The 22,010-nt window shown below is 45.4% G+C and overlaps 1 protein-coding gene across 2 annotated transcripts in view; it reads right to left on the bottom strand.

The window, feature by feature from the left end:
• Positions 1 to 8,944: 8,944 nt before the first annotated feature.
• Positions 8,945 to 22,010, bottom strand: part of CDC7 (cell division cycle 7) — a 160,934-nt gene continuing 147,868 nt past the window's right edge. For both annotated transcript variants that reach the window (XM_075321029.1, XM_075321030.1), the window contains exons 10-11: positions 13,315 to 13,464; positions 8,945 to 9,386 (exon numbers count right to left, since the gene is read on the bottom strand). In XM_075321029.1, coding sequence (XP_075177144.1) covers positions 9,013 to 9,386; positions 13,315 to 13,464 — 524 coding nt within the window. In that variant the 3' untranslated portion in view covers positions 8,945 to 9,012. The remainder of the gene's footprint in view (positions 9,387 to 13,314; positions 13,465 to 22,010) is intronic.

Below are 22,010 nucleotides of genomic sequence, written 5' to 3'. Positions count from 1 at the left end.
TAAAGGGGCATCCACTGATAAAAGACTGGGTATCACTGGCCCAAGTCCATGTCAACAAGAATGTTGTATTCTAGGTTAGATTTTTACCTGTTGAGGTCTCTAAAGGCTCAAAGTGGGGTCCAGTAAGTGCCTCCTGCTCCAAGAGTAGTTCCCAAGGAGGCATCCTTTGAATATGGATCAAGGTCATAAGTATAAAAATGCTCCTAAGACTGATATATGCACCCTGAGAATGCTGATGGATAATCCATGGTCTAACCCTTTCTGATGGAACTGTAGGCTGGATCTCACCAGAATCTCATCACCTAGTTTACCTCCGTGATTGAACAGGAACTTTTTCCAGGTTCTACTATATATCCTAGTTATTTCTTTCCTACTCTTAAGTTAGGTAAAACGCTAAGCTTGGGAAAAACCCTTTCTGAATCAGAAGTGACGTTTCAAATTCCAGGCTGTCAAATGCAGCACGGTTGCTTGTGGATGCCAGATTGGACCGTGGCTAAGAAAATCTGGAAGGATCCATGGATCGTGACCGACAGTCTCATTCAGGAAAACCATGAACTTTTTTGGTCTAGAACAGGGCTATCAGGATTATCTTCTCTCTGTCCTCTTGGATTTTCCTCAGGACAGCTGGAACCATCATTACTGGAGGGAAGGCATAAGCCAGGTCGAAGTCCCAAGCACATTGGAAGGCACATGAGAAATTTCGTTTCTATTGCTGACCGCGAGTGTCCTATAAAGCCTCGTTCCCAGAACGAGGCTCCATAGGATAAAATAGGCATCATGGGACATTACACCATTGGATTATAATCGGAACTTGATTTTTTTTTTTTTAATTAATAAGCTGGTTAAAAGGGAGGGAAGGCGAGGGCGTCTTTATTCAAATAAAAAACATACACAGGAAAAAATGAATTTAACTGTACACTTACTGGGTTAGTAATGATAGACACCTCTCCAATATGGGCACATTACTACAAGGGCACAATATGGGTACAATACTACAAGAGGACAATATGGGCACATTACCACAAGGCACCAATAAGGGCACATTACTAAAGGGCACAATATGGGCACATTACTACAGGACGGGGACATTACTAAAAGATTAGGACCAAGATGGAAATATGACTACAAAATGTTGGCTAAAATTACTATATGATGGTAATTGTAAAACGATATTACTTACAAGAAAGTTGTAAGGGGAAATTTAAATTAAAAAAAAAAAAAAAAAAAAAAAAAAAATAAAGAATGATTTTTTTTTTCCCCATAAAAAAGTATTTTTAATATGTAAACTGAAATGAAAAAAAAGTGCACATTTTAATAAACATGCTGCGATTGTTTTCTCAGTCCGATTAGGGCTGAGAAAGAAGGGAATTTTGTTTACTTACCGTAAATTCCTTTTCTTCTAGCTCCTATTGGGAGACCCAGACAATTGGGTGTATAGCTTCTGCCTCCGGAGGCCACACAAAGTATTACACCTTAAAAAGTGTAACCCCTCCCCTCTGCCTATACACCCTCCCGTGCATCACGGGCTCCTCAGTTTTGGTGCAAAAGCAGGAAGGAGGAAACTTATAAATTGGTCTAAGGTAAATTCAATCCGAAGGATGTTCGGAGAACTGAAACCATGAACCAAAAGAACAATTCAACATGAACAACATGTGTACACAAAAGAACAACAGCCCGAAGGGAACAGGGGCGGGTGCTGGGTCTCCCAATAGGAGCTAGAAGAAAAGGAATTTACGGTAAGTAAACAAAATTCCCTTCTTCTTTGTCGCTCCATTGGGAGACCCAGACAATTGGGACGTTCAAAAGCAGTCCCTGGGTGGGTAAAAGAATACCTCGATAAAAAGAGCCGAAAAACGGCCCCCTCTTACAGGTGGGCAACCGCCGCCTGAAGGACTCGCCTACCTAGGCTGGCATCTGCCGAAGCATAGGCATGCACCTGATAGTGTTTCGTGAAAGTGTGCAGACTCGACCAGGTAGCCGCCTGACACACCTGCTGAGCCGTAGCCTGGTGCCGCAATGCCCAGGATGCACCCACGGCTCTGGTAGAATGGGCTTTCAGCCCTGAAGGAATCGGAAGCCCAGAAGAACGGTAGGCTTCAAGAATCGGTTCCTTGATCCACCGAGCCAAGGTTGACTTGGAAGCCTGCGACCCCTTACGCTGGCCAGCGACAAGGACAAAGAGCGCATCAGAACGGCGCAGGGGCGCCGTGCGAGAAATGTAGAGCCGGAGTGCTCTCACGAGATCTAACAAGTGCAAATCCTTTTCACATTGGTGAACTGGATGAGGGCAAAAAGAAGGTAAGGAGATATCCTGATTGAGATGAAAAGGGGATACCACCTTAGGGAGAAATTCCGGGACCGGACGCAGAACCACCTTATCCTGGTGAAACACCAGGAAGGGGGCTTTGCATGACAGCGCTGCTAGCTCAGACACTCTCCGAAGTGATGTGACTGCCACTAGGAAGGCCACCTTCTGCGAAAGGCGTGATAGAGAGACATCCCGCATCGGCTCGAAAGGTGGTTTCTGAAGAGCCGTTAGCACCCTGTTAAGATCCCAGGGTTCCAGCGGACGCTTGTAAGGTGGGACTATGTGGCAAACTCCCTGCAGGAACGTGCGGACCTGCGGAAGCCTGGCTAGACGCTTTTGAAAAAACACGGAAAGCGCCGATACTTGTCCCTTGAGAGAGCCGAGAGACAAACCCTTGTCCATTCCGGATTGAAGGAAAGAAAGAAAAGTGGGTAAGGCAAACGGCCAGGGGGTAAAACCCTGATCAGAGCACCAGGATAAGAAGATCCTCCAAGCCCTGTGATAGATCTTGGCGGACGTTGGTTTCCTGGCTTGTCTCATAGTGGCAATGACATCTTGAGATAACCCTGAGGACGCTAGGAGCCAGGACTCAATGGCCACACAGTCAGGTTGAGGGCCGCAGAATTCAGATGGAAAAATGGCCCTTGAGACAGCAAGTCTGGTCGGTCTGGGAGTGCCCACGGTTGACCCACCGTGAGGTGCCACAGATCCGGGTACCACGACCTCCTCGGCCAGTCTGGAGCGACGAGGATGGCGCGGCGGCAGTCGGACCTGATCTTGCGTAACACTCTGGGCAGCAGTGCCAGAGGAGGAAATACATAAGGCAGTCGAAACTGCGACCAATCCTGAACTAAAGCGTCCGCCGCCAGAGCTCTGTGATCTTGAGACCGTGCCATGAATGCCGGGACTTTGTGGTTGTGCCGAGACGCCATGAGGTCGACATCCGGCGTTCCCCAGCGGCAACAGATCTCTTGAAACACGTCCGGGTGAAGAGACCATTCCCCTGCGTCCATGCCCTGGCGACTGAGAAAGTCTGCTTCCCAGTTTTCTACGCCCGGGATGTGAACTGCGGAGATGGTGGAGGCTGTGGCTTCCGCCCACAGCAGAATCCGCCGAACTTCTTGGAAGGCTTGACGACTGCGTGTGCCGCCCTGGTGGTTGATGTACGCGACCGCCGTGGCGTTGTCCGACTGTATGCGGATCTGCCTGCCCTCCAGCCACCGATGGAACGCCTTTAGGGCTAGATACACTGCCCTTATCTCCAGAACATTGATCTGAAGGGAGGACTCTATCGGAGTCCAGGTTCCCTGAGCCCTGTGGTGGAGGAAGACCGCTCCCCACCCTGACAGACTCGCGTCCGTCGTGACCACAGCCCAGGATGGGGGCAGGAAGGATTTTCCCTTCGACAAAGAAGTGGGAAGAAGCCACCACTGAAGAGAGGTTTTGGCTGCCAGTGAAAGAGAGACGTTCCTGTCTAGGGACGTCGACCTCCTGTCCCATTTGCGGAGAATGTCCCATTGAAGTGGACGCAGATGAAACTGCACAAAGGGAACTGCCTCCATTGCTGCCACCATCTTCCCTAGGAAGTGCATGAGGCGCCTCAAGGGGTGTGACTGGGCCCGAAGGAGAGAGTGCACCCCTGTCTGCAGCGAACGCTGTTTGTCCAGCGGAAGCTTCACTATCGCTGAGAGAGTATGAAACTCCATCCAGAGGTAAGTCAGTGATTGGGTCGGTGTCAATTTTGACTTTGGGAAATTGATGATCCACCCGAACCTCTGGAGAGTCTCCAGAGCAATGGTCAGGCTGTGTTGACATGCCACCCGGGAGGGTGCCTTGACTAGGAGATCGTCTAAGTAAGGGATCACCGAGTGGCCCTGAGAGTGTAGGACCGCCACCACGGATGCCATGACCTTGGTGAAGACCCATGGGGCTGTCGCCAGGCCGAAAGGCAGTGCCACGAACTGAAGGTGTTCGTCCCCGATGGCGAAACGCAGGAAGCATTGATGCTCTGGTGCAATCGGCACATGGAGATAAGCATCCCTGATGTCGATTGATGCTAGGAAGTCTCCTTGGGACATCGAGGTGATGACAGAGCGGAGAGATTCCATCCGGAACCGTCTGGTTCTCACGTGTCTGTTGAGCAGTTTGAGGTCCAGAACGGGACGGAATGATCCGTCCTTTTTTGGCACCACGAACAAGTTGGAGTAAAAACCGCGACCACGTTCTTGAAGGGGAACGGGGATCACAACTCCTTCTGCCTTCAGAGTGTTCACCGCCTGAAAAAGTGCATCGGCTCGCTCGGGGGGCGGATATGTTCTGAAGAAACGAGTCGGAGGACGAGAGCTGAGCTCTATCCTGTAACCGTGAGACAGAATGTCTCTCACCCATCGGTCTTGGACATGTGGCCACCAGGCGTCGCAAAAGCGGGAGAGCCTGCCACCGACCGAGGATGCGGTTTGGGGAGGCCGAAACTCATGAGGAGGCAGCCTTGGAGGCGGTTCCTCCGGCGGTCTTTGGAGGACGTGACTTAGACCGCCATGCAGAAGAGTTCCTCTGGCCCTTCTCTGACCTGTTGGACGTGGAAGATTGGGACCTGGCTGAGGGCCGAAAGGACCGAAACCTCGATTGAATTTTTCGTTGCTGAGGTCTGTTTGGTTTGGACTGGGGTAAGGACGAGTCCTTTCCCTTGGATTGTTTAATAATTTCATCCAATTGCTCGCCAAACAAACGGTCGCCAGAAAATGGCAAACCGGTTAAGAACTTCTTGGAAGCAGAGTCTGCCTTCCATTCGCGTAGCCACATGGCCCTGCGGACTGCCACCGAGTTGGCGGACGCTACCGCTGTACGGCTCGCAGAGTCCAGGACGGCGTCCATGGCGTAGGACGAAAAGGCCGACGCCTGAGAAGTCAAAGACACAACTTGCGGAGCAGAGGTACGTGTGACCGCATTAATCTCAGACAGACAAGCTGAGATAGCTTGGAGTGCCCACACGGCTGCAAAGGCCGGAGCAAAAGACGCGCCTATGGCTTCATAGATGGATTTCATCAGGAGCTCTATTTGCCTGTCAGTGGCATCCTTGAGCGATGAACCATCTGCCACTGATACTACGGATCTAGCCGCCAGTCTAGAGACTGGAGGATCCACCTTGGGACACTGAGCCCAACCCTTAACTACGTCAGGGGGGAAGGGGTAACGTGTGTCATTAAGGCGCTTAGTAAAGCGCTTGTCCGGAAATGCTCTGTGCTTCTGGACAGCATCTCTTAAGTTAGAGTGATCGAAAAACGCACTCCGTGTACGTTTGGGAAACCTAAACTGGTGTTTCTCCTGCTGCGAAGCCGACTCCTCTATAGGTGGAGTTGGGGGAGAAAGATCTAGCACCTGGTTGATGGACGCTATAAGGTCATTTACTATGGCGTCCCCTTCAGGTGTATCAAGATTGAGAGCAACGTCAGGATCAGAGCCCTGAGCTGCGACCTCCGCTTCATCCTCCAGAGAGTCCTCATGCTGAGACCCCGAACAGCGTGATGAAGTCGGGGAAGGTTCCCAGCGAGCCCGCTTAGCCGGTCTGGGACTGCAGTCCGTGTCGGAGTCCTCCCCGTGGGACCTAGGTGTCACCCCAGGAGCACTCTGCTGCGCCGACCGAGAGGGGCCTGGGGGCGATGAACTCACAGTGCCCGGGGCCTGTGTTACCGATCTGGACTGCAAGGCTTCTAGTATCTTAGCAGACCATCTGTCCATAGACTGAGCCATGGATTGTGAAAGCGACTCAGAGTTTCTCAGCCAAAACTGCAAACTCTGTCCCTGCCACCTGGACAGTGGAAGCCGGCGGTTCTACCTGAGCCGAGGGTCCCACCAGTGCCCGAGGCTCCGGCTGAGTGTAGGTGGAACCTGCAGGTAACATAGCCGCACAAGAGGTACAGGTTGCAAAATAAGCCTGTGCCTTGGCACCCTTGCTCTTGGCGGACGACATGCTGTTGTCTCCTCTGAGAGTGATCAGTGAGGGTATATAGCCAAAAGCAAAACAATGCGGCCGAACAGAGAAAATGTATACAAATATATATATATATATATATATATATATATATATATATACACACACACACATATATATATACACACTTCGGCACCCTAGGGGGGCCAGCACCGGGTAACCGGTGTGGCTTACCGACCGCCCAAAGCGGTTGTGTGTCCACCAGATTCCCTGCCTGGGCCTCCCAGAGCTGCAGAGCTCAGAGCTCGTTCTGAAATCCTCCACCGGCAGAAGTGATTGTAAAAATGTCTGCCAGAGCTCTCAGGGGAGGAGGGAGCCGTGGGAGGTGACTAATAAAGTGCGGGAATCTGGTGCCCCACAGTGCTCAGTGAGGGGGGAGGAGGACACCTAAGTATGCTCCAGCCCTCACTGCCGACATCCAGTCGACCGTCCCGCCCTTACCCCTGACTGGCAGGCCCGGGGGCGGGAGTTATGGTACTAGGCCGCAGAAGGCGGGGACTAAATTTAATAACGCGGCCGGCAAACAGGCGCGGTAGTCCCAGTCGTCACAAAAAAACAGCAGTCGCTGCAGCGTCTGTAACACAGGCGCTCCATGCACCGTCCCCAAGGGGACACAGAGTACCTTTTAGATGCAGGGCCTGTCCCTGATGATACCCAGTCTCCTGTCCGGCAGATTCCCCCAGGGGCTGCGGAGGGAGCCCGGTCCCAGTGAATGGTGACCGGTTAGGATCCCACTTCTCCCAGAGCCTCTAAGGGATGGGGAAGGAAAAACGGCATGTGGCTCCAGCCTTTGTACCCGCAATGGGTACCTCAACCTTAACAGCACCGCCGACTTAGTGGGGTGAGAAGGGAGCATGCCGGGGGCCCTGTTGGGGGCCCTCTTTTCTTCCATCCGATACAATCAGCAGCTGCTGCTGACTAAAATGGGAGCTTGAGTGAATGTGTGCCTCCTTCAACACAAAGCAAAAAACTGAGGAGCCCGTGATGCACGGGAGGGTGTATAGGCAGAGGGGAGGGGTTACACTTTTTAAAGTGTAATACTTTGTGTGGCTTCCGGAGGCAGAAGCTATACACCCAATTGTCTGGGTCTCCCAATGGAGCGACAAAGAAATAATCGCTCATGGGTGTTGGGACATAGGCTACTATTGGTTCGAGTGGAATGCGATTTTTTATCGCACTCCACTTGCACTGATTTTCATGCCGTGTAGCTTAGGCCTAAATAGCAGAAATCAGTCTTTATGATAGCCAGCCAGGTGAAGGTTGTCACAGGGGTACTGTGATGACAAACACAAGGATCTTCACAACCTGGCTATCACACAGCAACACATCTGCATTACACGACTGCGCTGACGAGGGGTTAGAACAGGGGGTTCCTCTGCCAGTGTGCTGTAAGTAATGTGGTCACAGATTGACAGCAGAATTTAACATGTTGACAGACACTGGAATAGGTCTGCTACACCCATGGCTGATAGAGGCAGATGATGGCTGATTGTCACAGCCATCATCTGCTGGCAAAGATGTGGGCTCGACTTGTGACAAAAATGGTTAATAATAGAAATGTTTAAATTTATTTTTTTAAATTGCACCATATTCATGAACCGCGTGCGCGGTTTTGATGAATGTGGCACAATAAACATAAGTGAATACCTCAACACAAAAAAAGTGACTTAAAGAACCGCAGATTAATCTGATTTTCTGCAGGTTTACAACGTACCTGATGGAACAACTACACAGTGTAGACTACCTTCAATAGTAGAGTAAATTACTAAGAATCAAAAACTTTCAAAAAATTACAATGGTTATTTACAGTGTTAGAATATACAGGTAGGATTTGTGTATTAGTAATAGGCAACCTGTTTTTTGGGTTAGATTTATATTATGTGTAAAAAAGGAGTTAGAAAAATCCAATAAATACAGGGGGACACACACAATACCTGAAAGACAGCAGAAAAAGTAAAAAAGTGGAATTGTACAAAGCCAGAGGCTGCACGAGTTGCAATGTCTGAGGAAACAATACATCTGTAGGCACCAGCAGCGTTTCATGACTGCCAAGTTTGGACTCTGCTCCTTTAGACAAATAACACTTTAGTGACGTGCTGTGCTGAAATTACATAAACAGCAGAAATTACCAAGATCTGGGCCCCAGGGTTTTGTGGGTTTCAACTTCTTATGCAATCAATACTCCAACATCTGCAAGCATTTTTCTGTCGCAGCCCTTGCCAAAAAAAAGTAAGTACATGATTAACATTATGGACTGTTAAAGAAGAAAAAAAAAAAGTCAAGCTGAAGACGTTTGATTATACTGTACTAATCATTCTTTATCCACATCTCGGATAAGACAGCTATTGCTCTATGTTATCACCTTATATGGAAACTTTCTAAGACGCACAGAACTGTAAACATCTCAGACTGGAGTTTCATCAAATGTTTACACTTCCCTCTTAAAAAAAAAATAAAAAATATGTTTACGGGCCGAATGATAAAGCCGCAGTGTAAGAACATTTCTGTGACGGGGCTATGAAATATTTGCTTCTTACAGATTGTTTGTGTAGACATTTTCTTGATTAGTGCCGCTTTCTCAAAGCTTTGCGTCTTTACAAGTCAAATGAGAACGCTACAGTACATAGATTGCAAAGTCTGTCATAATTTATTTCAAAATACAAATCATAAATATACTAAAATATACAGAATAGGCTCCGGTGCCAAGCCCAAATCACCAGAGGTCTTTAAAAAAGGGATGTGACAAAGCCTCCTCTGCTGTGATCCGGGTGGTGGGGCTCATGTCCAGCAGTCTATCCAGCAGATGATAGGCCTCGTCAGGCACCCGGTCCCAGCCAGACTGTCCGATATCCATGCTGCCAGCAGAAGACATGGCGCTTTCACTGCTATTGGCAGGTGGTGTTACACTAGTCTCTCCCACAAACCATCCATCCAGTTTTTCGATCATTCTTGTCTGTAAGGCAGCTCTTTGTTTTTGGACATCGGATTCAGTCCCGGAAGTGACGGATGTACACACTCGTCTCAGTCCTTCACATAATTCCCTTAAATCTTTCGCGGGAAGTTCTTTGCTACAAAGCACAGCTTTACCTAGAAGAATAAGAAAAGGTTAACTGGAAAGTCAGGAATTTTCTACATTTATCATGTGCCCATAACCCCTTTAAAAGAGACTGTCACCAGGTTTTTGCTTCCCCATCTGAGAGCAACATAATATAGAGACAGAGACCCCGATTCCAGTGATGTGTCACTTACTGAACCGTTTGCTGTCATTTTGATAAAATCACTGTTTTCTCTGCTGCAGATCTAGCAGTTTTAAGGCTCATGCGCACATAACTGCTGATTATTCTGCAGCGATTTGACAGCACATGTGCGCTTCAAATCGCTGCAGAATGAATACAGTATTTGTTAAAAAAAAAGGCCTATTTCATGCGCTCGGGATGCTGCCCCCACCATAGACAGAGTGGGTGCTGCATCCAGAACGCACAAATAATTGACATGCTGCTTTTATAAATGCATGGATTTTGGTCAAAATTTTAGCACCCAAATCGCTGCGTTCATAAAAGCAACGTGTGCATGTATCATGCACAATCTACATAGATTGTGCTGGGGACGCAGGATGCATGAATTTACGCTGCAGTGCAATACGCCGCGTAAATGCATGACATTACGCAACGTGCGCACGAGCCCATACAGAGCTCATGAATATGTTGGACTACCTGGCAGCATGCCAAGTAGTCCTCTAATGATAAAATCACTGATTATTCAGCAGTAGATCAAAACTACACTAAGCAGCCCACTAAATGACACATTGCTGCCCCTAAATTATGCTGGTCTCAGATTAGGTGGCAAAAATCTGATGACAGATTTCCTTTACGAACCCTTAATCCTCAATAATTCCTAATAAACACATTAAACTATTTTTATTAATGTGTTGGCTGTTATTCACGCTCCCCGACGCGACCTCACCGATGTTGCTCCAGTGACTGGGCTCAGAGGCTCTGTGCTATCAATGTAACATCACTACTGTAGCCAATGAAGAAAGACCAGAGTAGCGGAGGCGAGACATTGTTGGCAGGGGTATGTAAGACCAAATATTTCATACATCCAAGACTTTGGTTAAAGGGAGTCTGCCATCCCAAAATGTGATATAAACTACTTATGCCCCATCCATCAACAAAGTCAGACACCTACTCTTAGCTTGATCGGTTCTTGCAGGGTCAGTGCACGGTCAAAAGCTTCACTCACCCAAATTGTCAGAGGGTGTGAACTCATCCCCCACTTCACTGGACACAGTGGCTGCTCACTATTGTATGATGTGTGCAGCGGGTGGAGACTGACAATGCAGGGAGGAATGAAAGCACAACCACAATGACACAGATGTCACCTAACAGGGGCAGGGATTCTTTTCAGGCAGCGCTGATCTGGGCAAGCAACCACGATAACTCAAAGTAAGGGCACGCGCACAGCAGTGCACAGGGTGGGTGGCGTAGTTACCCCAAGGGCAAGCCGGCTACCCAAAGGGCGCACCACGGAGTCTTCACTTACATATGAAATTAGACAGTTTTTCTGTTCAACTAAAGACGCAAAATCTTAACTGCAGATATAAAGTTTCATAGGGGCAAAATCCCATATAGGACTTTACAAGTTGGTAAACATTTAATTGAAAGTTTCTCAAGCAACACAATGCATTATGTTAAATGCAGGATTATAGTCATACAAGCACCGTCCCTTGAAAAAGAAGAAGCCACAACAAAAAGGGCTGGACACCGTAATCTATGAGATGCCGCTCCCCCCATTCCAACTTAACCAGTAACAACGTTCTCTAGATGCAGATACCGGTGAATATAACTTTAGAAGTGGAAGAAGTCACCTCCTCTTCCACCAGTCTGTGTGACGAAGGCTTGTTTCACACATCAGTTTTTTGCCATCAGACAATCCCTCGAATTGTGGAAAAAACTGATCCGGCGACTGATGCCGCTAGATCTGTTGTTTTCCCTCAGACTTGTATTAGCGACGGATTGCCTCACGTTTCATCCATCATTCGATCGATCCGTTGAAAATTCTTTGTCCGTCGGACGGAGACAATGGACAAAGTAACTTTGTTGTCTACATCGAAAAAACGGACAGTGCAGGATCCGTCAAATGACGGAATCCGGTGACTGATCCGTTTTTTTTTTAACTGAGCATGCTCTGATGGGGTGTAAAAACACGGTATATAACATTTGGGCTGAAAAAACTGATGCGATGGATCCGTCGCATCAGTTTTTGCACAATCTGCGACGGATCCATCGCGCCAACGTATTGTGACTGACGCAAAAAATGATGTGTGAAAGGGGCCTAAGTGTCTCACTGCAGCAGGCCTGATGGGGTGGGGGGTATGGGTGGGCATCATACTGCATGGTAGGCTGTGGTTTTGATCTGCTTAGTAATAAAATAAATAGTGAAATTTAATTTAATTAAAATTAATTTAATACTGAACAGAATTACAGTGTATTCATTCATCCCTCTGTAACATTCACGATCTCATGTGGGCCCTTCAGGAAAATTGCCCTATTTTTCCTCATAGTTCTTGGGGGGGATGGTTTGAAAGTTTTAAAAAGCCTGAAGTGGTTCCATTAGGAGGTTGTCCTTCCTGTACATTTACAGAACTTTAAGGCTATGTGCGCACGCCGAGTATTTGGTTGCAGAAATGTATGCATCAAATCTGCCTCTCATGGCAGAAGAAACGGTGCCTTTTTGCCATGTTTTTTTCCCAGTGCATTTATAATTCATTTAAAGGTGGAAAACCGCTGTCAAAAATGCTGAAAATTTGACATTCTGCTGTTTAGTTTCTTTTTCAAAACTACAAGGGAAAAAAAAGCAGCATGTGAACAACACTGCAGAATACACATTGACTTTGCTGGCATATTCATAGGCATGCAGTTTTGTGACAAAACTGTACTCAAAAATGCCTTAAAAAAAAAAAAACACAAAAAAACCCAAAACAAAAAAAAAAAACCACGCAATAAAAAACACACTGTGCACATAGCCTAACATTAGCAAGAGAAAAGACCATAAAGTAAGGGCTCAAACAGACGAGTTTTTTTTTTTTCCAGATAGAACTCATACCTCTATGGGACTGTTCACATGTCAGTATTTTGGGGGACTGAGCGGGCAGCACAAAATCAGAGTAGAGACACGTCAGATTTTGATTCGAGTCCCAGATCAAGCTCACCAATGCAAGTGTAAGGGTCTGTGAAGGGGGGTGGGGGGGAATAAAAAAAAGTTGCAGTGTGTGATACTCTAAGGCCGGGGCCACACGGGGACTACTGCGATCCCCTTGCATGAGACTCGGCTCGTGCTGGCAGTACAGCAGAGCCGAGTCTCATGCTTGTGTCCTTGCAACTGAGGTCCGTTCATGTGAGCAGACCTCAGCTGCGGGGGGCGGGCCGGCACTCAGGAGGGGAGGGAGGGATTTCTCTCCCTCTCGCCTGTGTAGCCGGCTATAGACATTCTCGCATTGCACTGGCAGTACACCGGAGTACCGCGAGTGCAGTGCGATTTTTCTCTCGCCCCATTCACTTGAATGGGTGCGAGAGAAAGAGTCTCGGATTACAATCGCAGCATGCTGCGATTGTTTTCTCGGTCCGATTAGGGCTGAGAAAATAATCGCTCATGTGTGCTGTCACACAGGCTAGAATTGGTCCGAGGGGAATGCGATGTTTTATCGCACTCCACTCGCACCGATTTTCTCGCCGTGTGGCTTAGGCCTTATCCACTTTGTGGTTGATTTAATGGTAATTAACTCCTGTTTACGACTGGTTTGAGAATAATAACATTCAATCACTATATACGACCCCATCCAAAATTGTTTGGTACCTCTGGACAAGACCATTAGATAAGCAGTTTTTTGTTTAATTTTTTTAGATAGGGGCAGTTCCCATAACCCAATAATATGGAAGAATAATGACATTCTGCACGCTGTGTAAAACATGTGGCAGCCCACGTGCCCGGATTACAAGGAATTGCATCTACATACCAAACTGTTTAGCAGCTTGAACAGTCTCTCTTGATCCACGAATTGTCATGATTTGAGCCAGAGCATTCATATCATCACCAGCATTAAAAAAGTGATATCTTCCGCTGAGGAGGGAGAGGAAGATGATGCCTGCGGACCACATGTCGATAGCTGCAATGAGATTAAAAAATCTTTAATTTCAATTGAACTACAATCTGGAAGCCAGAAAACATTTAATTTTCTTAAGTTTATGATTTACATGAAAATATTTTACAAGAGCTACAGGAACACATCAAAGCTGACAGAAGAATTAGAAATAGCTGTAGATGTCTTTACTGCAGATATTATACAGCCGAGATTAATGCTCCTTTACCCCTTCGTGACCAAGCCTAGTTTATCAAATTTGACATGTGTCACTTTATGTGGCACTAACAATGCAAAGTTACAGCATATCCCAGGGATTGAGATTTTTTTTAAAATGCAAAACATCAGAAATTATACAAAAAGTTCTAAAAAAAAATGTAATTGTCAAACTTTGAATAGATAACCCTTTTATTTATTTTTTTTTTTTTGTTTAGGAACCTAGTCAGGATTGCAGTGACTTTTGGTTACCCATATATTGTGATGCAGCTGAAATCCCTCAAAAGTGATACCATTTTGCAAACAGTGCCCCTCATCATATTCAAAACTGCGGTCAGGTAGTTTATTAACCCTTCAGCTAGTTTTTAGGAATTAATGCAAAGTGGCTTGACAAAGAAAAATTACTTTTAACAATTAAAAGGTTGCTAACAGACCCCCCTATAGCCGGCAGGCTTTAGGCTATGTGCACACTAGAAAAAGGATTTTTCTCAAGAAATTTCGTGAAAGATTAGCGCACCTGCGTTAAAAGACGCACCGAAAAATGCATGTGATTTTACCGCGTTTTGGTGCTTTTTTTGAAAGGTTGGTCCCTGCGTTTAATGCTTTAACAGCAATAAATAATATAGATAATGGATAGATAGATAAATAGATAATGGATAGATGAATAGATTGATGGATAAATAATCGATAAATAGAAAGATAAAAATCGATAGATAATCAATAGATAGAGGACAGATCAATCAATAGATTCCCTGTGAGCACACACTGCAGTTCTCATGAGCGGTAATGTGTTCACATCACCGACCATGAGAAATGACCTGTAGTTACCCGTGCAGCATCGCTCACTGAACGAGGCTGCATTGAATATGTGTCAGACGCGGCTGGAAGGATTTTTTGGTGTTTGTGTTTATTCATTTTACTTACAGGTTAATCATGAAAGCTGTCTCTGACGCTGCCATGATTAAGCTAGGACTTTGTGGCAGAGATGCGCTGGCATTAACTCATTACCCTGATTGCCACCACATCACAGCAATTGGGAAGAGCCAGTAACACGCTGGGACTGTCGCATAATGGACGTGACATTCTTGGGGCAGCGGCGGGCTGATATTCTTGGCTGCGGGAGGGGCGCATTAACCATGGCCCTCGTCCTCCCCAGCCTGAGAATACCGTGCTGCCGCTGTGTGCTTACCTTAGCTGGACGATAAAAATACGGCGGAGCCCATGTTTTTTTTTTTCTTCTCGTTTATTTTTATATGTACGTTTGATTTCTACGTGTTGTCTATATGCCTGTGTGTGATCTGTGTTTACTCTCTGCTCAACTTCCTCTTCCTGTCATAATGACATGCAAAACTTCCCTGCAAAACGCAGGCAGTGATGAACATTATGTCCCGAAAAATGCGAAATAACGTGGGAATAACGCAGGAATAATGCAATGAAATGCACATCACTTGCTACCTGCGGTATTCCCTGCGCTATTTCATGATTACATTACAGTCAATGGAGTGAAAACGCAGCTACCTGCAGAAAAGTAGTGACATGCTTCTTTTTCTCAAGAAAATCTACAAAAAGAATTTTCTTGAAAAAAAAAAAAAAAAAAAAAACAAAAGTGTGCGCACAGCTAATTTTTTTTTCCATAGGTTTTGCTGGGGAATCTCTGCAGAAAGGGTACAACCATTTTCTCAAGAAATGTCTGCAGCAAAAATGCAAATAACCGCGGGCAAAAAACGCACTGCGCACAGGGCCTTAAGTCCGTAAAATGCCATCAGAACTGCACAATCATGATCTCATGATGCCGATGGGGTCAAAGACGAGCCCCCCACCCTCTGTTAACCATCTAGATGCCATAGTCACTATTGACAGCAGCATCTAAGGGGTAAATTGCCATGATTGGTGCCAACACTGATCATGTCTGATGCAGCAAGTTGTCAGCTATAATGTGCAGCTGACAGCAGCTCCATTTGCACCTGTTTGGTGGATGCCATTTACTGACATCTCAGGTCAGTTTAAGTCGTAGTGGTGGTCACTACCGGGTTAAAACATTTAAAGGGTCACTTGGAGGTCAGCCACAGGACCATGGCAGGTGCAATGCTTGGGGGAATCAGGAAAGCTCCTGGACATATCAGGCTGGTATGTGCAGCAGAGAAGTTTTTACTTTGCTGCAAGTGTAGAAATGGAAAAAAATAAATAAATAAAAGGCCACACGTTTCTACAGGTTGTTTGAAAGGACAAAGATTTCACTTTTGCCCTTTGTTTTTTATTTCTACCTCAAGTTGATATAACGAAGGGGAATTTTTCTTCTATTATTTTAGTGGCGTTGTACCATGCCAAGTACTAAAATAAAAAAATAAAATTTGTTCTCAATTGTGAGATAAATGAAATAAAAATAAAAATCAATACCAAAGTTTTTTTTAGGCATTGTTTTTAACCCCTTCACCACCCAGCTGGTTTTCACCTTCATGACCAGGCCATTTTTTTCCAATTCTGACCAGTCACTTTGTAATAAGTAATAACTCTGGAAAACTTTATCCCAGTGATTTTTTCATGACATATTGTACTTTGTGGTAAATTTAGGACAATTTTTTGCTTTTGTGAAAAAAATAAATTGGCAAAAAAAAGGTGGCAATTTTCAAATTTTAATGCTCTCACGTCATACTAATTAGTTAATACCATTTCCCACATATCTACTTTACATCAGCAGCATTTTTAAAACAACTGTTTTTGTTAAAAGGGTTCAAAGTTTATCAGCAATTTCTAATTTTTTCCAAAAAATTATTTTTTTTTTACATGTCACATTTGAAGTAACTTTGAGGGGCAGATAATACCCAAAAGTGACACCATTCTATAAACTGCTCAAAACCAAAACTTGGCATTTTCACAAGTAACAAAAAGAAATTGCAGCATACAATTTGTTGTGCAATTTCTCCTGAGTACAGGAAAAATGTAAATCTCCTGTTTGAGTCCATGGCACAACTCAGAAGAGAAGGAGCGCCATTTGAGTTTTGAAGCGTAAAATTGGCTGGAATCATTAGCATGCTCCATGTATGTCGAGTTTGCAATCAATTATAAAATTAATTAATAAATAATAATAAATTAATAAATTAGATCAAAAAGTTAATTTCAGTAAGTCAAATACAAAAAAGGGAAACTCATAGATTACTGTATTTTTCAGATTTTAAAAGGCACTTTCTCCCAAAAATTTGGAGAGGAAAATGAGGGGTGCATCTTATAATCCAAATGTTGCTTACTGGGGATGGTGGAGACGAATCGCAGGAGCAATGTCGCGGGCGCTGTACCAACCTGAAAATGTCGGTGATGCGGACTTCAAAATAATGATGCCCGGAGTCGGCACGTGGACAGATGGAGCTCTCAGCTCAAGACCTCATCTGCGCATGTGTCACCTCCGGGAACCATTTTTCTTAAATCCATTGCTGGGAGATCAATGGGCACACGCCGACTCCAGGCAGCCCCAGCACAGAATAGCCCCCTTGGCCGGAGCCCCAGCACATCGCCCACAGCATTGCCCCTGCCTCCTGTGACCTCGCTCTACCACTGCTGCCACCCACACCTGCTAAGACACCACTGGATAGTAAGATGTACCCCATTTTTTTTTTCCTCTAAATTTGGAATGTGTCTTATAAACAGAAATATATGGTATATAGAGTCAGAGGGATCTATTGCAAGTGTTTACTTCTCTTAATGTTGTTGATTATAGCTCACAGCCAATGAAAACCCAAAAGTCATTATCTCAGAAAATTAGAATATTATAGAAGACCAACTAAAAAATGTTAAACTCAAATGTTCGCGCCTACTGAAAAGTCTGTACAGTAAATGCCTCAACACTTGTTGGGGGCTCCTTTTGCATGAATTACTGCATCAATGCGGCGTGGCATGGAGGCGATCAGCCTGTGGCACTGCTGAGGTGTTATGGAAGCCCAGGTTGCTTTGATAGCTGCCTTATGCTCGTCTGCATTGTTGGGTCTGGTGTCTCATCTTCATCTTGACAATACCTCAGATTCTCTGTGGGGTTTAGGTCAGGCGAGTTTCGTGACCTATCAAGCATAGTGATACTGTGGTTATTAAACCAGGTATTGGTACTTTAGGCAGTGTGGACAGGGACCATGTCCTGCTCGAAAATGAAATTTCAGTCTCCAAAAAGCTTGTTGGCAGAGGGAAGCATGAAGTGCTCTAAAATATCCTGGTAGACGGCTGCGCTGACTTTAGTCTTGATAAAACAGTTGACCTAGACCAGCAGATGACATGGCTCCCCAAACCATGACTGATTGTGGAGACTTCACACTGGAGCTCAAGCAGCTTGCAGCTTGGATTGTGGCCTCTCCACTCTTCCTCCAGACTCTGGGACCGGGATTTCCAAATGAAATTCAAAATTTACTTTAATCTGAAAAAAACACCTTGGACCACTGAGCAACAGTCCAGTTATTTTTCTCCTTGGCCCAGGTAAGATGCTTCTGGCGTTGTCTATTGGTCATGAGTGGCTTGACACAAGGAATGCGACACTTGTAGCCCATGTCCTGGATACGTCTGTGTGGTGGCTCTTTAACCCCTTCACGACCATGGACTGATATATCAGTCATGGAGCGTGTCCCGTTAAGCCCCGCCCCATGCCGCGGGCAGGCGGCGGCGGTCGGCACACATCAGCTGTTTTCAACAGCTGACATGTGTGCCTGCACGTTGCGAGTGGAATTGCTTCTACTCGCAACATTTAACCCCTTAAATCTCACTGCCAAAGTCTGGCAGCAAGATCGATATGCTACTTACCGCCGCCCCCACCGGAAGTCACGTGCGTGATCCCGTGACTTTCGGTGGTTGCCATCGTAGCACAGGGTCATGTGATGACGCCTGTAGCTATGAAGTTTCACTTTCTCTCTGCTCCCGGCCGAGGGAAAACGAAACAAAGTGACTGAATCTCCTGTTTACAGCTGTATAGCTGTGATCAGCAGATAGATAAGAGCGATCGGATTGCTGATCGCTATAGCCCCCTAGGTGAACTAGTATAATAAAATAAAAAAAAAAAGTAAAAAAAGTTTTAAAAAAATAAAAAAACCTAAAAGTTCAAATCACCCCCCTTTCCCCCCCATTGAAAATTAAAGAGTTAAAAAATAAATAAATATACACATATTTGGTATCGCCGCGTTCAGAAATGCCCGATTAAAATATAAAATCAATTAATCTGATTGGCAAACTGCGTAGTAGCAAAAAAATTTCCAAATGCCAAACTTACGTTTTTTTAGTCGCCGCAAGTTTTACGCAAAATGCAATACCAGGCGATCAAAACGTAGCATCTGCGCAAAAATGGTACCATTAGAAACGACAGCTCGAGACGCAAAAAATAAGCCGTCACTGAGCCATAGATCCCAAAAAATGAGAACGCTACGTGTTTTGGAAAATGGCGCAAAACGTGCGCCATTTTTATTGGACAAGCTTGTGATTTTTTTTTAACCCCTTACATACAAGTAAACCTATACATGTTGGTGTCTACAAACTCGCACCGACCTCAGGCATCATACCCACACATCAATTTACCATATAGTGAACACCGTGAATAAAACATCCCAAAAACTATTGTGCCATCACACTTTTTTGCAGTTTTTCCACACTTGGAATTTTTTTGCTGTTTTCCAGTACACCATATGGTAAAACCTATGGTTTCATTTAAAAGTACAACTTGTCCCGCAAAAAACAAGCCCTCATATGGCAAGATTGACGGAAAAATAAAAAAAAGTTACGGCTCTCGGAAGAAGGGGGAGCAAAAAACAAAAACGGAAAGTGCCCCGGGGCTGAAGGGGTTAAGCACTGACTCCAGCAGCGTCCACTCCTTGTGAATTTTCCCCAAATTTTTGAATTGTCTTTTAAGAATCCTATCAAGGCTGCAGTTAACCCAGTTGCTTTTGCGTCTTTTTCTACATTTTTTCCTTCCACTCAACTCTCCATTAATGTGCTTTGATACAGCACTCTGAACAGCCAGCTTCTTTATTTAGCAATGACCTTTTGTGGTTTACCCTAATTGACATCTGTCAAGTCAGCAGTCTTCCCCATGATTGTGTAGCCTACTGAACCAGACTAAAAGACCATTTTTAAACAACTAAGAAGTCTTTGCAGGTGTTTTGTGGTAATTGTTCTAATTTTCTGAGACAATGACTTAGGTTTTCATTGGCTGTAAGCCATAATCAACATTAACAGAAACAAACACTACCGTATTTTTCGGACTATAAGATGCACTCCCCCCCCCCCCCCCCAAATGTTGGGGGGAAAGTGGGGGGTGCGTCTTATTGTCTGAACGTAGGGCTGCGGGGAATGAGGGTGCTGCGGGTCATTGGGGGCATGAGCAGGCTGCAGCAGCCTGCCATGACCACGTGGGCCCACTCATTTCATGTGCATGCCCATCCTCCCGCCCATCTCTCAGCCCTGAAGCTGGAGCTGACATTTGGGCGGGGTGATGGGCGGGGGGAGCGCGCATAGTAAACAGCAGACCCGCATGATCACCCCTAGCAACTACAGCCTGGAGTGATCATGTGCGGCTGTATTCGCTGCCCCCCACGCATCATCATCAGTGTGGGGTGCAGTGAATCCGTACACTCTTCGACAATGATCCCTGCAGCAACGCGATCTCCTCCTGTCTGTGCCGGCCGCAGCTGTGTGTGGAGACTAGCGGTGCTCACAGTGGTTACGTCATCGCTGTGCGCACGTGTCCACACGCAGCCGTGGTCAGCACAAACAAGAGGACATCACGATGCTGCAGGGAGCGTGGCCAGCTCCACACAGGTAAGCGGCGCTGCTGCTGGCACAGACAGGAGGAGGAGCGATGCTGCGTGGAGCGAGGAAAGGAGAGTATAAACGCTTATTTTTTTTGTGTGCCACAGGATGCGGCCATATAGCAGGATGACGGCATATACCAGGATGGGGGTATATTATGAGCAGGATGGGAGTATATAGCAGGATGACTGCATATAGCAGGATGGGGGCATATATACGCACAAGGCAGGAGGATCATTACCAGGATGGGGTACCTGAGTTAGAGAATTTGGGGAGATTACCCTCATAACAGTGTCAGCAGCAGATCCTCGCCCCATAACTGTGTCATGACCACATTTTTTGCTTAAAATTTAATTTTCCTATTTTCCTCCTCTAAAACCAGGGTGCATCTTATGGTCCAGCAGGGTGGATAAAAATCAATGTTTTTAAAAAAAAAAAAAAAAAAAAAAAAAAAAAAAAATAGGATTTTTTTGATTTAAATTGGATTTTTTTGATTTAAATCGGATTTTTTTCAATAAACTGCTTTTTGAGGAAAATATTTTACCATCCAAAGGTTCTTCCATTATGAGATAAAGCCGAGTTGTTTAACTCAGTAGAATAAAGGCTGTATATGTGTAACAGTCACAATGCCATGCTCTTCCAGAGGTTTCTGTAGGATTAGTGGGCAGTTTCTCTCCTATATTATCACAGACGCTCGCTTTACTTACGCAGTTCTCAAAACTGAATTTGACTCCGCAGAGGTCCCAGCCTCTTCTTCACGGCAAAAATATTACAACATGAACAGAGTTGAGAAAAAGACCTTAATCCTATTGTTCTACAAACCTATGAATACAGAATCAACCCCTTCAGTGCCAAGTCCAAGAAGTTAGACAATATGTTTGATTGTTTGGAGTGGAATAGATCTGCACAACACAAGAAGAATGTGAATCTTAGTGTGAGGAGGAGGAAGGGCAAGCAGACAAGAAAATGAACGTGAAACTTTGAGCACAATACTGCAGCATAGCCACAGACAGACAAGTCTGGATCTGTTTGTGTGTACGATCTGAGGTTTATTACATTCTTTCCTTATAATGGCAGCAGGCCGATAAAGAGACCCAGTTTGGGAATATTTTAATGAAGCTCCTTCGCCTATCGGTAAGGCAGGCATGCGTGCAAAATTCAAACGATGCAACAAAGAGATGCAAGGCCTGGTGGCGCAAATGAGGCAACATCATGAGAAGTGCGCTGATGAAGATGACCAAAGAAACACTTCTGAACAGGCAGGATCTTCAGGTTGGTAAACATTTTTATTGAATCCTATTTCTAAAGACTGAACTGTCATGTGTGAGAAAAATTATATTTCTTATTATTACTGCATGTTACTGTCATTTGGTAGTTATGAAGAAAAACAAATATTCCTTTTGGGGCAGGGGCAGTGATGTGCTGTGTACAATAAGCAGAAATTGTATAATAAACAATAAAATAACAGCATTGACTTTTTTTGTTTAGGGGAATTCATGGATTCTGGAAACTATCCACCTCCAAGATCACCATCATCCTGTTCTACAGTTTCAGAGTTATCCATCCAGGATAGTGCTTCATTAGCA

This window comes from Anomaloglossus baeobatrachus, chromosome 8 (genome assembly GCF_048569485.1).
Source record: "Anomaloglossus baeobatrachus isolate aAnoBae1 chromosome 8, aAnoBae1.hap1, whole genome shotgun sequence".
In the NCBI taxonomy this organism is placed as follows: domain Eukaryota; kingdom Metazoa; phylum Chordata; class Amphibia; order Anura; family Aromobatidae; genus Anomaloglossus; species Anomaloglossus baeobatrachus.
The sequence above is the reverse complement of the archived record's forward strand: the minus strand, read 5'-3'. Positions and strand labels throughout refer to the sequence as shown.